We start from the raw sequence: 14,400 nt of genomic DNA, 5'->3' as shown, positions 1-14,400 counted from the left end.
TGTAGGTCCACAGTGAAGAAAGGAACAATTTTATCCCCTTCTATTTTTCACTTCCAGTTTTAATTTTTTGCACTTTTTGGCACCGTACTCCCATTCAATGAGCGTGACCAGTGGCAGAGATTTTAAGGTGTCGTAAAAAGATGTTTTTTTGTACATAGAAAGTAATTTCTCGAAAATGGTTAACTTCGSAGTAATAARCCAAGAGGACACATCACTTGMAATGTGTGTACAGAAGCTCAAGTCTACAATTCAAACGGTTGCTAACAAATTGTGATCAAGGAACTTGGTCCTTGAAACATTAAAAATGCAAATACCTAAAATTTTTGAATCTGTATTTTTAGCACGGCAAAATAGAACAACTATTTTCTCTTGGAAAATCTACAGTTCTCCTTTGTGACAGTTATTTAGGTACCTTCTACATGAAAGTGTCTTATCGCCGACTCCTGTTATGAAAACTTGATGAGTTACCAAAAACTGTCCAATCTGAAAAGTGTATGGATTTCAAAATGATGAGTGTCAAAGGTAAATAAAARGATTGACAAAGGATTGTTCGGCTTGTAATCTATTCTCTGCAAGCAGGGTAATAATTTTYGTKTTGGTGWTTTTTTWAATTTTCTATGCACATCGAAAAGCACGTTGTGAAATAAATGCAAMTTTCCTTAACAGGGGAATATTTTTATCGGCCYATTATRAAWATTATTTGTAACKCGAGATTTAAATTATTTTAAGATTAAATGAAAGCTTTCAGTGCCATTTGCGTTTTTAAGTATRTTTTCTTACCAACGCTTATTATTTATCAAGTCCTACTATTATAAAGTGACTCAATTTGTAAAACATCCACCTGAAAGTCCTACCCGTTATAAAACTGCCAAAACCCACCCACAAAAATTAACGAACGGAAAGCCAGTCAAAGAGAATAAGACGCACAAAATATTGACGAAAAAAAATGAATACTTACAACAACTTTTCATTAATTAATTAACTAGAAATTAATTGGTAATTAACTAGAAAAAAATCGTCGATGTTTATAAATTTTTTTTAATTGGTCAATTGTGCACAAATACATAAAATCAATAAACTAAAACTCAATCAGTTATTATATATATCGTTACAATAGTTTTGTTAGTTTAGTTACAAGTTTAATAAAATTTGTGAATTGGATGTAAATTTAATGTGTATATTTTCCTGACTGTATTTCAACTTAATTCAAAAGAAATTCCTGGGTTCCAGTCAATTTTATTGTTTACCATTTAAAATGTTACAAAAACACCGAAACGTTTTTGTACCACCAAGCAACATGTTACAAAAACGTTTCGTTTTTTGTAACATTTTAAATGATAAACAATAAAATTGATTGGAACCCAGGAATTTCTTTTGAATTAAGTGTAAATTTAATTCCACATCGTCAGAGTTATGATATTGTATGGCAATTAGAAATTTCGAACCAACTTGAAGAAGGAGCATCTTCAAATAAAATTGTAAAATTATCATCTGGATTGAGGATAATGCTACATTAACTGCACATTACTGCAGCAAAAATCTAGAAATACGGAACCATTTACGGGAATTATGATCTTTTCTACACGCATCAAAATGCCAAATTTTACATTTAGCGTGTATATTTTATTTCAGCTAATAGAATAATTTTAGAGTCTACGTATCAAACGGGATCATTACTATTCTCAGTTTCTTTTCAGTCCGTCTATTCTATTTCAATAAAAACAAAAATTTTAAAAATTATATATTAGTTACATACATTCATGCAGGTTAATTTAATAGAAGTTTCCTCTTCAGGCATTTTAGGAGTACAGAAAAAATTGCAACAAACAACATACTAAAATTAAAGAAATTTACAGAAAACTAAATCAAAAAGTTAGCAATAAACTACATATTTGATTCGCGTTTGTAAACGATGCTTTTTTATGACCTTATGAATGTCAGGTAATGTTCCTAATTGAACTGTAAATTTGAGTCGTGAGCAATTCAGTGTTTTCACTGTGTAAAGCAGAACATGTCATGTTAATGTTTGGTTTTGATTTTGGTAGCAAATTTGCGTTGTTGATAAAACGGCAGAAATGTGCCGTTTGTTTAATTATTACTTGGTTGTTTAAAACGTTGGAGATCAACGAAAATCTTCGTGAAACTTTTAAAAGGTTTTCCATTTTTCCACTTTTAAATGGTGTGGTGCCTGTTACTACTGTGTATGTCTTATTCGTTGCCTTCGGCAATCAGAACCAATTCACTTTCTTCGGAAACCTCCTGTTTCTCAGTAGAATAAATTAGCTCATAATCAGCAACACAGTGGTTCGTCGTTCAGTCTCTCCAAAAAAAGTTAGCTTGATGGAGTTTCGACATTATTACAATTTCGTAAGTGTTGGCGCGGATAGAACATTTCTGAACGTGCCAGTTCGGCGTCCTGTCATTTATTTTTGATCTGGTTGGTGTGTAACAATGAAAAAAGTGAAGTTGTCAATCTAGTAATAATCAATAATAAAAAATGAATAAATCAGCAATCATCCAATCAATAATCTATAAAAAACTAAATAAAAAGGCAAGCAGTAATCCTCAGCGCACTAAAGCACAAAGGTGTGCACAACAGTAAGGTTGAAAGATCACAAATTGAAAACAGGAGCAAATCTTCCTGAATAAAAGTGGGTTGACACAGACCTTTTCGTAAAAGTTAATAAACCCATATAAATGTTTTATTTGTATTGTTCGTATCTACTTCTAGCCAGTCTAATAAATATTGAACTATTGAATTCTGGGGCGATTTTTTACTCAAACGCCAGACTTGTTCACGTAAATAGTCAGCGTTAGTTAGCCGTTTTATCTAAGGCTCTATCTCTTTTCTAATTATTTTTGAAAACTGGAAGTCAGGTAACCATTGTGTGGAGTTCATTCACGGCTTTTATCACTGTCACCACTAAAGCGTTTTCGTCAGTTTTATAAATAAACACCGATCCGGACCATTAAGGCACAATAGAGCCATTTAATCCTATTCTGGCTGATAATAAATATCAAAGTTTCGTTTTGGTCGTTTTTGACAAATGCCCGTCCATTTACCCTTGAACCGTCTCCTATTTATAAGCGACAATGGCCTCATCTCTTCAGCTGTCAAAATTGGGCTTTAAATAATGACCGCAGTCAAAACATCCGATTGTGTAGATCTGTTACCACCGCCACTGGTGCTGGTGATTATTGGGTCTCCTTCGGCTATTTGAGTTGCTCAAAGTGGTGAATCAAACACTATAATGCTCAACCAAATTATGCAAGTGAAAGTAGTTTAAGAACTTGCAAATCTCCTATAGCGGAATCAAAGAACCAAACTTTTAATTGATGTTATTTAAAGAGAGCGGCGGATTTAAAAGCCGGAAAAGTATCTTTAAATTTTTCTCCTGGTTTGAAAATCTCAATTTTTTAACATGTTGAGATTTTAACTAAATGTTCAAAAAGATGATAGCGATACATTTGGCAAATGGGATCTTGCCCATATTTATGTACGCGATAATTTTAGAAAGATGTGAACTCATTTTAAAATCTAACAGTTGAACATTACTACGGAACCCAGCCAACCACAACACAGCAAATTTGTCGATGACTTCACAACAAATCCACTCCATTTCACAAAAAGATGTGGCACAGAAAGTAGGAACTTCCAATTGGTAACTGTTTACACCCAATTCATGATCCGTTCGAGAAAAGTCGAGCCATTGGCAATTACTATGAAATGTTTGTGCCTCATTTAAAACACACCAAATTTCGTTTGAAATACTTATTCATTACTTTCGACTAGAGTGAGTTACAGTATATTTGCTTCATAAATCATTGCACCAAAATGTTTATATTTTTTCGCCGGAAAGGAGTTTTTCCATTGAGTAGCAGTCGATAGCTAGTGATATACTCATGTATCTAATAGTAAATCGCAATGAAGATTTGATCTGTGGGTTCCAAAGTGGCACAATTTTCAAATTTTAAGGTTTAGTTTGCGAAAAATGTCTCAAAAAACGAAAACGTCTTTTCTTCAAGAAAGTTAAAAAAAGTTTTCCCTTGACGACGCGGCTCTTCTTGCAGATTCCGAATAAAACCTCCAAAAATTACTCCACTGTTTAAACACTAAACACCAAAGCAAAAGCAAAATATGCTCATCAGCACCAATAAGACTAAATATTTAGTAATATCAAAGGACGCAACCGCTAAGCTGCAAGCTGGAAATCGACTCCAAGATCATCGAACAAGTATAAAATTTCAAATATTTGGGAGCAGAGTTAACGAGCCATGGAAGTCTACCTCTCGAAAAAAACATTCTCGAATTTCGGGGTGTTTGAGAGAAATTGCTTGGAAAAACAAAAACCTAAATACGGAAAGCAAACTCAAGATATATAAAACGGCAGTAAGACACGCAGTAGAAACAAGACCAGATACAAGCAGAACTTTATAAATGATGAGAACAGTTCAATTGAAGACTTTAAGGAGCATTCAAGGCAAAAGTCTATACAATAGAGTACGAAGTGAGGACATCAGAAACCAGTGCGGGATACTGGACATAGGAAGATGGGTGAGGCGGAGAAAGAGAATTTGGAACAAACATGTAGGAAGAATGGAGGACAACAGGCTCGTCAAAAATGCAAAAATGAACAATCCAGTGGGAAGGAGACCGCAGGGAAGACCACCAAAGCGCTGGCGAGAATGCTGGACCTCATGGGCAATAGCCTACTAATATGTATCCATATTAGGAAGAAAGAAGAAGTAGAAGTTTTTCCTACTCCCACACTGTCCCTAGCTGAAATCAGATTATTCAAAAAAAGTATGTCTAAGAATATTTATCAAGAAGAATATACAGTGTGTCTACTTGAAAATATTTTGATTATTAATTTTACGAAAAAGAGTTACTCTGCAACCATCACATATAATTTTTTTTCAGTCATGACGAGATATATCAGAATACCCAAAAATAATGTACATTTGTTTTGGGTAATATCGAAAATTATTAATAAAACTTGATGTTGAAAAATGCGTTCATATTTATTAATTTGTACATACACTGGTAAATGTTTCAACGTTGTCTCTACATWTAATGTACGCCACAAGTAAGAGATTTCATAGGAGCCGATTKTGCGCAGTTTTCAAACCAGMAATTTCAAGTATCTTTCAGTATCTTCCCCCCACCTTGTATYTCAAAAACGAAGTCATTTTCAATATATGTATACTTAATCTGAAACTAAAACCGTTGCACGTYATCAACACCCCAAACTAGTAATTTTCATACTACGCAAACAAAAATRTATTACTAATATAATTATAACGTAGTATTATATATTGTTATACGTCACGATTACGTTCACTTTATTTATAGCAAAGTACATTAAAGAGAGATAGACATAATCGCCGATATGTTCCGTCAATAAACGAATTTTTAATGTTTGATTCGGTTTGAAGGAATTTTTAACCTCATAAGTTGGTAGCGAATTACTGTGTTGTCAGGTTGACGTTTGATTTCAATTTGATTCAATGTTTTTGTGTGATTGATTAATAAAAGAAAAACATTTTATTTTATTACCTATACTTAATCAATACCTTACATTTCCTTAAAATAAATAAAATTATGGGAGCTACATTTAGTACGTTGGAAGATGCAATTTTTGTACTGTTATTTTACTATTAGCGATTATTATTGATCTAAAACCAATTCAATAATCCCTTATCAAAAACAAAAGATTTTCATGTCAACTTGGCAACAGGGTTAGTTTGACGGTTGATGACGTGCAACGGTTTTAGTTTTAGATTAAGTATATGTATGATATTTTTGTTTCAAAATGGCATTTCTCTTTCTCTAGACCGTAAAAGTCTAGCTACCAGAAACTGACCCTGTATTTCTAGTAATATCGAACGATCGAAACAATCAGTGATTTGAAATTGTTTTGAGATCCAGAGGGTATTCAGTGTGTTGAGCAGTATAACTTCAAAGGTCTCATTGAGTGGGATAAAGATAGTGAAAGGTGCGAGACCTCACACAGTGTTTGGTGACAAAGTGGACAGATGACTGCATCGGTAATGGGCATCGCATTATTCAAAATATTTTTCGGGATCCGCTCAAGTGTGACCCCCTCGAACCCTGAACATGGTTGCGAGCTGGTAGGTCTGGGTAAGCGCCATTTAGACCAGGCTTACTATTTTCAACTGAGGGGGTTAATCGAATGACTAACAATCTAAATTATCTGTTCAAACATATTGTATATGTATACCCTTTCTTTCACTCATAATTCTGAAAATTATTCTTCTTGGTCTTAATGTCTAAAGTTATTAGGGGTTATTAGAAATTTACCACTAAAAGTATTTTTTTCAAAAGTTGTGATAACTCGAAGTATAATACACATAAAACTTACTTACATCGGTTGAATGTTAATCTAATTCAATTCTGGCTTAGAATTTCTTTATACCGGATATTCCGACTCCGAATGTAATTCAGTCAAATAAAAAAAAATTTTTTTAACAAATGGAAATCTGGATGCAAGCTTTATCCAACAGTTCGTTACTCGAATACTCGTTAGTCGCGGGGACGCGCAATAACAAATACCCCAAATCAAAAGCGAAATAATTTCTTTGTTTAGGTACTTTAAGCAACCAAATCGCATTTGGGTTTGCACCTGGTTTTACAATATTTTACGGAAACATGCTGAGTACAGCGGTTACTTTCAATAATGTGATTATGTTAATACTTTCGGACTCGGTTTTAGAACGCGAGTTCGAATCATCAAATTACGTATAAAAATATATAAGTTGCCCTTCATTAAATACATACAAACCAATCACAATATAAGAACGACTTATCGTAATAAAACAGTTGATTTTTTAATTCTGAGTCCGCTTCCGATGCAACATGCAAGTATAAGTCGTTGAACGACCAACTTATCATTAATTTAGTGTTTTTTGATTCATTTCGTGTAAGATACTAGTTTTGGTGACTAGTCAGTTTTTTGCCTAATATGTACATATATTGTAAATATGATACATTAGTAATAACAGTTTCTGACTGAATTAGTGTATTGTGCTTGTCAAAGGATCAAAGCTCAAAAATAGTAATAACAAATTAATTTGATTGCAAATTACTTCAACATTACACAGGCACACAACCAATGTTTTTTATTTGGTGTTGAGACACTTATTTTCTATAGTATTTTGACCTGCTAAATCCAAATCCCTGGTCAGTTTGACTCTATAGGTCAAGACCAAGGTAATTCCAAGGTCTAATTGAAAAAGCCCCATTTAGGCCCTTATGCCCATGTCTTTTAAACATGGAGACATATAAACTTATATATATTAATTACAAACTTATATATATTATATAAACTTAACAAAACGCATATAAACTTATCACATCTTATAACAAACTTGACCTTAACTTTTGATCCTCAAAATCGGTTTCCACCTTTAACTCGAATTTTCAGGGTCAACCTTTCATCCTGTTACAATCGATTTCATTGAATTTAACGCTTTGTTATTTCTCTATCGGTCTATTTCATTGCCAGCTCATTCGAATTATTCGTTGAATTTTTCGAAATTTTTGTTTACATAAAAACATGGACAAGTCGAAAATTCTCCTACATTTTTTCGATTCATTGGTCTGGCTAAAATCGCTAACTTATATTTTCTCATTATGGCATTCACAAATCTTCAACCAAATCTATTAGCTATGTTTCGGCCTAACTGGAATACATTAATCAGCGTTTTCTGACTTTTGGGAGGCATTTGTCGATCGGTACCAAAACTTACCGATTACATGGAGTTAAGTGGAGTTTTTCCTTTCCACTTTATCGAATCGATTTGAAATGGAGTTGATTCGTATTCCTCTCAATACTAATTTGAGTGAATTTAAACCAGTTCTAAAGTCATTTGACACTTTTATTTAATTTTGAAAATTTCCCCTCCATTAGGGCCTGCTGGGCCTGTACAAAATTTTCTTCCTCCCCCTGTAGCTCACATAACAATTTTTTTTGATCCAACCACATTAGATTTGTCACGTAACTTTTCCATATCTAACCACCTGTCAAGGAATAGTTCGTAAAATAAATAAAACATTCATTCTCTAAAAATGTTGGTGGAATTTTTTCGAATTTTGAAAATTTATTTCTTTCCCGAAAACGAAGCTTTCGATCAAAAACAGTGATTCTTTATGAAATCTCGGGCGCATCGAGCACTATCCAAGCGTATTTTTCCAACTTTCCAGCTTACCTAGTTTTCGACATACGGTTGTTTTCAAAAAACTGCAAATATCTGGATAACCAAAAGAGCTGCACTGAATCTAATTAGTTAATTTTGTCGCTTTTGAACAAAGCGTACAGATGTATAGATTTGTTCTGCCTAAACGGTCAATTTGCTAGAAACCACCTTGATCCTGACCTGATAGAGTTAAACTGACCGCGGATTTGATTTCAGCAAGTCAAAATACTACAGGATATACCTAAGTGTCTCAACCCCAGATCCAAAAAACAAATTGTTTAGTGGCTGTGTTATCTTTATGTCATTTTAAAACATCCTGTGCATGTTCTGAGTGTTATAACTTATTTATACTCATAGAACACGAGATAAGGGTGATTTGAAATTCGGATTCTCTGGATGTGGGGCCATTTAATCAGAGCAAGAAGTTGTAAAAAATAAGAATTATTACTAAAAACTGATATAATAAAAATAGTTACGCTTTTTCCTGGCAAAAAAATAGCAATTTGTGTAAAATCATATTATGCTATTTGGTGTGGAGAATGAGAATATTTAATGTTTTTTAATGTAGTTAATGTGTATAAGTTATTGAATTAATTTAATTTCACTAACTTTGAATATTGGGTAGAAAGCGTAGTAAATTTTGTGTACGTTTAGACAATTTATACATATTATTTCAAGTTATTACGTTTATTCCTAGTTTGTTTGGTAAACTACAAGCGTTCCCCTTTGATACGATTTTTGGACAAAAAATGTAATCATTTCGCCTGATAACCCTATTTACTTAATTTATTAATTAATCGTAACTCAAAATACCGTATCCCATAAAAGGACGACATCCTTTACTTTACACTTTATTAGACGTATTGCTTCACTTTCTTTATAATTTCTCGGATAGTTATTCGATAACCGCAACATTGTAGTTAAGAATGTTCGTTAATAGTATTAATCATTAAAAAACTATATCTATATTATGCGGCAATGTACAGCGGAATAAAATAATGAGGAAAAAATATCTAAATTAAGACAGTAGTGGAAGAGAACTTTTAAATTATGACTAGTCTGGTATGAAGAATGAGTAAGCAGCGGTTAAGCGCATTTATAAGTCCTACCAAATGCAAATGTTGCATGATTTGGTGCGGGAAATTAAAATAGTTGTAATAATTACGATCGGTAGAAAATTCCTTAAACCCAGACCTTCATGAATATTCCACATGAGAAATGTTAAAAGTGGCATAATTGCAAGAGCAGTTTTGAATTAATTATTACTTTGCCCGTATCCAATCGAGATCAGAATTACTAAAACCATTTGCTTAAGTAATATCATAAGCCCGATTCTGTCTACTGTTTTTTAACACAATTAGAATTCTTCCCATGAACAAATCAGGTTATTAACCTTTCAAAATTAAATTAATAGCGTCGAAAAAGTTATTTGCTTTATCCATTTCGGTGGTCATCCGGAAAAGTTTAGGTTAATATGAACATGGATTGAGCACTGCGAAGTTTTCAAGAGGTTTGAACTTTGAACTGAACGAATTTTTATGCATTTGAAAAATAATCATATTGCGTCTTTTAGGACCTAATAATTCTTCAGAAAAGAAGAAGAATTTTCATTTTGCTAAAACAAGCATAAAAACCCAAATCACATGTTTCAAGCATATAACAACTCATATGTTTTACAAAAGAAAATAAAACTGTCAAACAGCAATTCTATGGAAAAGTTAAATGTCTAAATATGTAACGATTCCATCTTTCCGCAGCAGTTAATTTTCCTTTCATTTTTTCTTTTTTTCCTTTCTTTACTCTTAAGTAGCGAATCTCATACTGAATCAAAACATGCTTCTGCTTTTGAAATGAGTTCGATGCTAAAATAGGTGAAAACAAAACGAAACCAGAATTTTTAATAAACCTGAAGGCAAAAAAAACTTATATTAAAAGAACTTACAGTTAGAGTGTTTACATACATTACAACATAATTTGGTTACCAAACCGACAACATAAGCAGTCGAACGTGTTAACGCTCTCTTTCTTCAATGTACCTGAATTTGTATAAAATTGAAAAACATTTTGTATCCAATTATATGAATCAAATTGAAAAACGCTATGGAATATTGCGAACTGTTGTGAAACAATGAAATAATCCACTTAGTAGCACTAATTGATTACCTGCTTTTATTGTTTCAAATTCAGCTTAATGGCCGACTAAATCTAGTACAAGTTGTTTATAAATTAGCCACACTACAATTTAGTATTCTACATTTCTGCTTCCATTCGCAGGCAAGTGCCAATCTGTGGTCTGTAAATGGGAATTACCGTTACTTATTAGCTAACTGCCACTTTAACTTGTCAGATTACCAGAGAAAGGACTTAGGATAAGTTGATGCAACTTACTTAAATTGGAGATGGTTTGACAAGCTGTAGAATGGACGATTCTTACCTGAAAAAAAAATATACATGTTAGAAAACCAACTCGTACTTTTAGTAAACAGATCAACGTTTGTTGTTAATTGCACTTCTTTGGTATTTTGAAATTTACGATTAGCCTTAGCCGATTGGGAACAATGTTACCATCAGAATCAGAGTGAAACTTATTTACAATTTTTCGATGGTACTACGAATATTGCGCAAATGAAATTGTATTCTAAAAAGCATTAAACAGTTAATAATTTACGTAACATGGCGATTCAAAAAATGTCCATTTGCAGGGTGATCCAAAATCGGCTGCATTCTTTTTGAGATGAATTAGGAAGGATGGAAAATATAAATATTCCTTGTTGAGTAGGTCTAATCTCAAAATGGATTTCATGAAGAAATCAAAGTGGAGCCAGTACGCATAAGCAATTATACCGGGTTGAATTGATAACCTGGTCATTGAAATCTTTAACAAAAGTTTCCTTGTACATCTAGCTTTTAAAGAAATTTAGCATCAAGTAGTAGTTTGACAAAGAATTACTTCTCTGCTGTTTTATTAACTTTTTTTTAATCAGAAACCGTTCTTTTGTAATTTACGCCATGATAAAAGAACTAAACAATCATATGAGCAATGAAAAAAAAGTATGATGTTGAGAAGTCAAGTTAGTTATGAAGTTATGTGTAAAGTTTTACAGTTGCATGATGATACAACATATAAATTAAATTTGGAAACCCTGAATTCTTCTCAACTAACTGTAGCAACCAAGTTATAATTTCATCAGCAAAACTATAATTTCATTATATTTTTCTTTTAATTTCAAATGTTACTTTCGTTGCAGTTACATAATTTTAATGAAAACAACGTCAGGTGCAAGTGCGACTAAAGACATTGTGATTTTGCATTTTGTGAATATTTCAACTTTTTAGTAAAAAATAATGTATTAATGAATGTTTCGGTTCACTCTCGAACAGCCGAATATGCTCGAGTGACAAGACGCCAAGTTTGATCACCTTATTAATAGCTGTTTACTTAACGACTTCCTCATATATGTTGTTTTAACAAATAATTCAAAAATGATAACATACGCACTGTAATTGTATGGAAAAATTGGTTGAAGTGGAATAAGGAATAGCAAAGTCTTCATGTGTTAGACCCATGTTCCTTTGCACAAAACGTATAACTTTTGCAAGACTAGCAAATCTTAGATTAATGGAATTTTTCATATTAGATAGTAATGGCTAATTACATAATAGTATTTTATGGATTTCAGAATTTAAGTGCCTCAAATTCTGAAATGGATGAGTTAGTTAGTAGTCTGCGTACTTAATATCTGTTTGTAGTAACGCGTTGATAAAATGTAGACGCGAATTTTTTCAGTGTAGATAAACTCATCATCCAATTCTGAATAAGCACTGCAAATTTCTTTGAAGAAGGCAAATGTTAACTGATATTTGTTACTCTAAATTCCTGTACTTGGCTGAAAAAGTAAGTGAGCTGACAAAATCATACAATTCAATATAAGTAAATTTTAGCAGAAAATTGCATTCCTGAATTCTAAAGTTTCCGTATCGGCAACTATAAGGAAACAGACATTCTCTGACTGCAAAATTCTGTTTTCATATTTTCCCATACGACTTAACTTAACTGCTTGCAAAATTATTATTTCACAAACGCGGCTTAGAAATAATCATAATTAACAGCTCTTAATTCAGAGAGAACATAATCCGTTTTCAAACTGGAATTTTAGTGCAAGTTTTCATAAGTATGTCGGTTTAAAAATGTGGGGAATTTTTCTAGTAGCCCAAAGTAACAAGTAAGTTGATTAATAGCAACTCGGGCGGTCTCACATATGAAGTTATGCGGTAAATTTTCCCGCACACAAAAAGCAGTTCAGCATTGGACGAAAATAAAGGACACAGAACTGTTAACGTGCTTTATGTTTTATTTAACAACTTTCTTCGTGTGTGGTCCCGCATGGGCACGCGATGAGCCACATCGACTCACTACCGAACCGTACGTACGTTGGTGTTGCCAAAACGCTGTTCCTTTCTGATGTTATAAATGGTGATTTAATTAGAACTAGCCGAAACATCTTAAATCGAAAACATTTATTGGAAGCACATAATTAAAGTTTTCACATAAACACGAAATAGTTTTTCAAGATCGAGATCGTTTCAAGATAGTAGATTTTTCATAAGCTGGAAAACCATCACCAAATACGAACTTTTTTGGAACATCTTTTAAACAGCTCAAGTCCCGTAAAGGAATCCGGATAGAGTGAAAACATAGCAGCAATCTACCAGATAACTTTATATAGAGAATACGATACCACGATTTAATATAATAAAAGGCAAATTCTCATTTAAAGCAGATCAATTAGTATCAAAATAAGTTAAAATTTAGCCACATCATGCTCATTGAATAAGAATAGAAAGAATTCACTTTTCATGCCAAATTTTCCCATTAGTGCTTCTAAGAGTAAAACATGTCTTCTGCGAACTGCAATTTTTACAAATGTCTCAAGCTGCTAAATGATTTAAATCATAATCGAGTGAGCGAGAAATCAGAAGACCGGCAGGGCCAAATTGCAGCAGATTCATAAAGCATCTCTTGGGTCTTGACAAAACCTATTAAGTTATTTTTATTCGATGAGACTCTTTTTATCACTACTGCTTGTATGTGAAGGCTAACGATACAGAGGCCAAAAACTCACTTTTGTGGACGAAAATTAAACGTTTTTGTGATTCAATGAAACAACTGGCAATGTTTATTTACGAATTCAACAATTTTGAGCTGTGTCTGTCTCAGTATCGATGATTTTGAAACCCACACAGTCAAACAAACTTTCAATTTAATATAATGTTGAAAGGTTATGAATGTTTGCTTGTAGCAAACTAATTGTTTCTGCTGGTATTCGTAATTGCAGCCGCAAAATAGACATCAAAAATTTTAAAAATTTTGCTTGGTTTTTTTAATAATTTTCCATCTGAACTTTGAGTGGTAAATATCTACTCTCGGCTGTAAAATTTAGAAGATTACCATGAATTTTCACGGGGAAAATTTGTTTTCGTTTACAAGTTCTGTGCTGTTACACACATCCGTACATTTTTTGCAAATCTTGGATTTCCTTAAAAAATTTAAGTAGCCAAAGTGTTTTAGAGCAAAATCCCTCTTAAAAAGTGTCTGCGAACGCCAGGAATAAATTCTTTTTCACGATGGCTTTGAATCCCAAAGAACTCACTGGTTCTATTTCTTCATGACTGCTAATCAAGGATCGACTAAATATCTAGCTCAGACAGGTTATGTGTTCTTTTTTTCAAAATTAAGATTTTTCTGGCGGCATCAAAAACCCGATACGAAACAATTCGCAAAAAGGACATTTTCTATATCGTTTATATAAATAGTCCTTTGTATCGTACTATTTTCAACTCTCTCTGCAATATTGTAGCAATTTTCAGAAGAAACAATAGTCCAAATCTCAAAAGATCTTCGAAACCATCAATCGCTGCTCGTCGGCTAATTAATTAATTATGTAAAAGTACGGGCATCTTAGGATTGAAGGTGCTCCTATGTGGGTAGGATTAAAATAGCCAAACAGTTGATCTATAAAATAACTACTTTTGAAAAATTTAGTGGCTCTTAAAAGTATTCTTTATGAATTTTTCTATATTATAATGAAACTTTTATGCTTTGAATTGGTCGTCAAAAATAAAAATAATAAATTTCACTACGGCCCGTTGAAAAACTCACTTTTTTCCCTTTCTTCATCTCGT

The 14,400-nt window shown here is 32.8% G+C and overlaps 1 protein-coding gene across 5 annotated transcripts in view; it reads right to left on the bottom strand.

The window, feature by feature from the left end:
- Positions 1–14,400, bottom strand: part of LOC109546566 (homeobox protein invected) — a 111,685-nt gene that overhangs the window by 61,751 nt on the left and 35,534 nt on the right. The window contains exons 1-2 of one of the 5 annotated variants that reach the window (XR_007281768.1): positions 14,378–14,400; positions 10,370–10,651 (exon numbers count right to left, since the gene is read on the bottom strand). The exons of 2 other annotated variants lie outside the window; for them this stretch is intronic. Coding sequence is in view for 2 of the 3 variants with exons in the window: in XM_048667492.1 (XP_048523449.1) it covers positions 10,468–10,510; positions 10,606–10,651 (89 nt within the window). In the remaining variant the exon portion in view is untranslated. Of the gene's footprint in view, positions 1–10,369; positions 10,652–14,377 lie in introns of those variants that run through there. 2 more of the 5 variants (XM_048667492.1, XM_048667493.1) reach the window with 2 other exon arrangements.

This window comes from Dendroctonus ponderosae, unplaced genomic scaffold (genome assembly GCF_020466585.1).
Source record: "Dendroctonus ponderosae isolate FM_Combo_2020 unplaced genomic scaffold, Dpon_F_20191213v2 Dpon_F_20191213_6, whole genome shotgun sequence".
Taxonomy (NCBI): domain Eukaryota; kingdom Metazoa; phylum Arthropoda; class Insecta; order Coleoptera; family Curculionidae; genus Dendroctonus; species Dendroctonus ponderosae.
The sequence above is the reverse complement of the archived record's forward strand: the minus strand, read 5'-3'. Positions and strand labels throughout refer to the sequence as shown.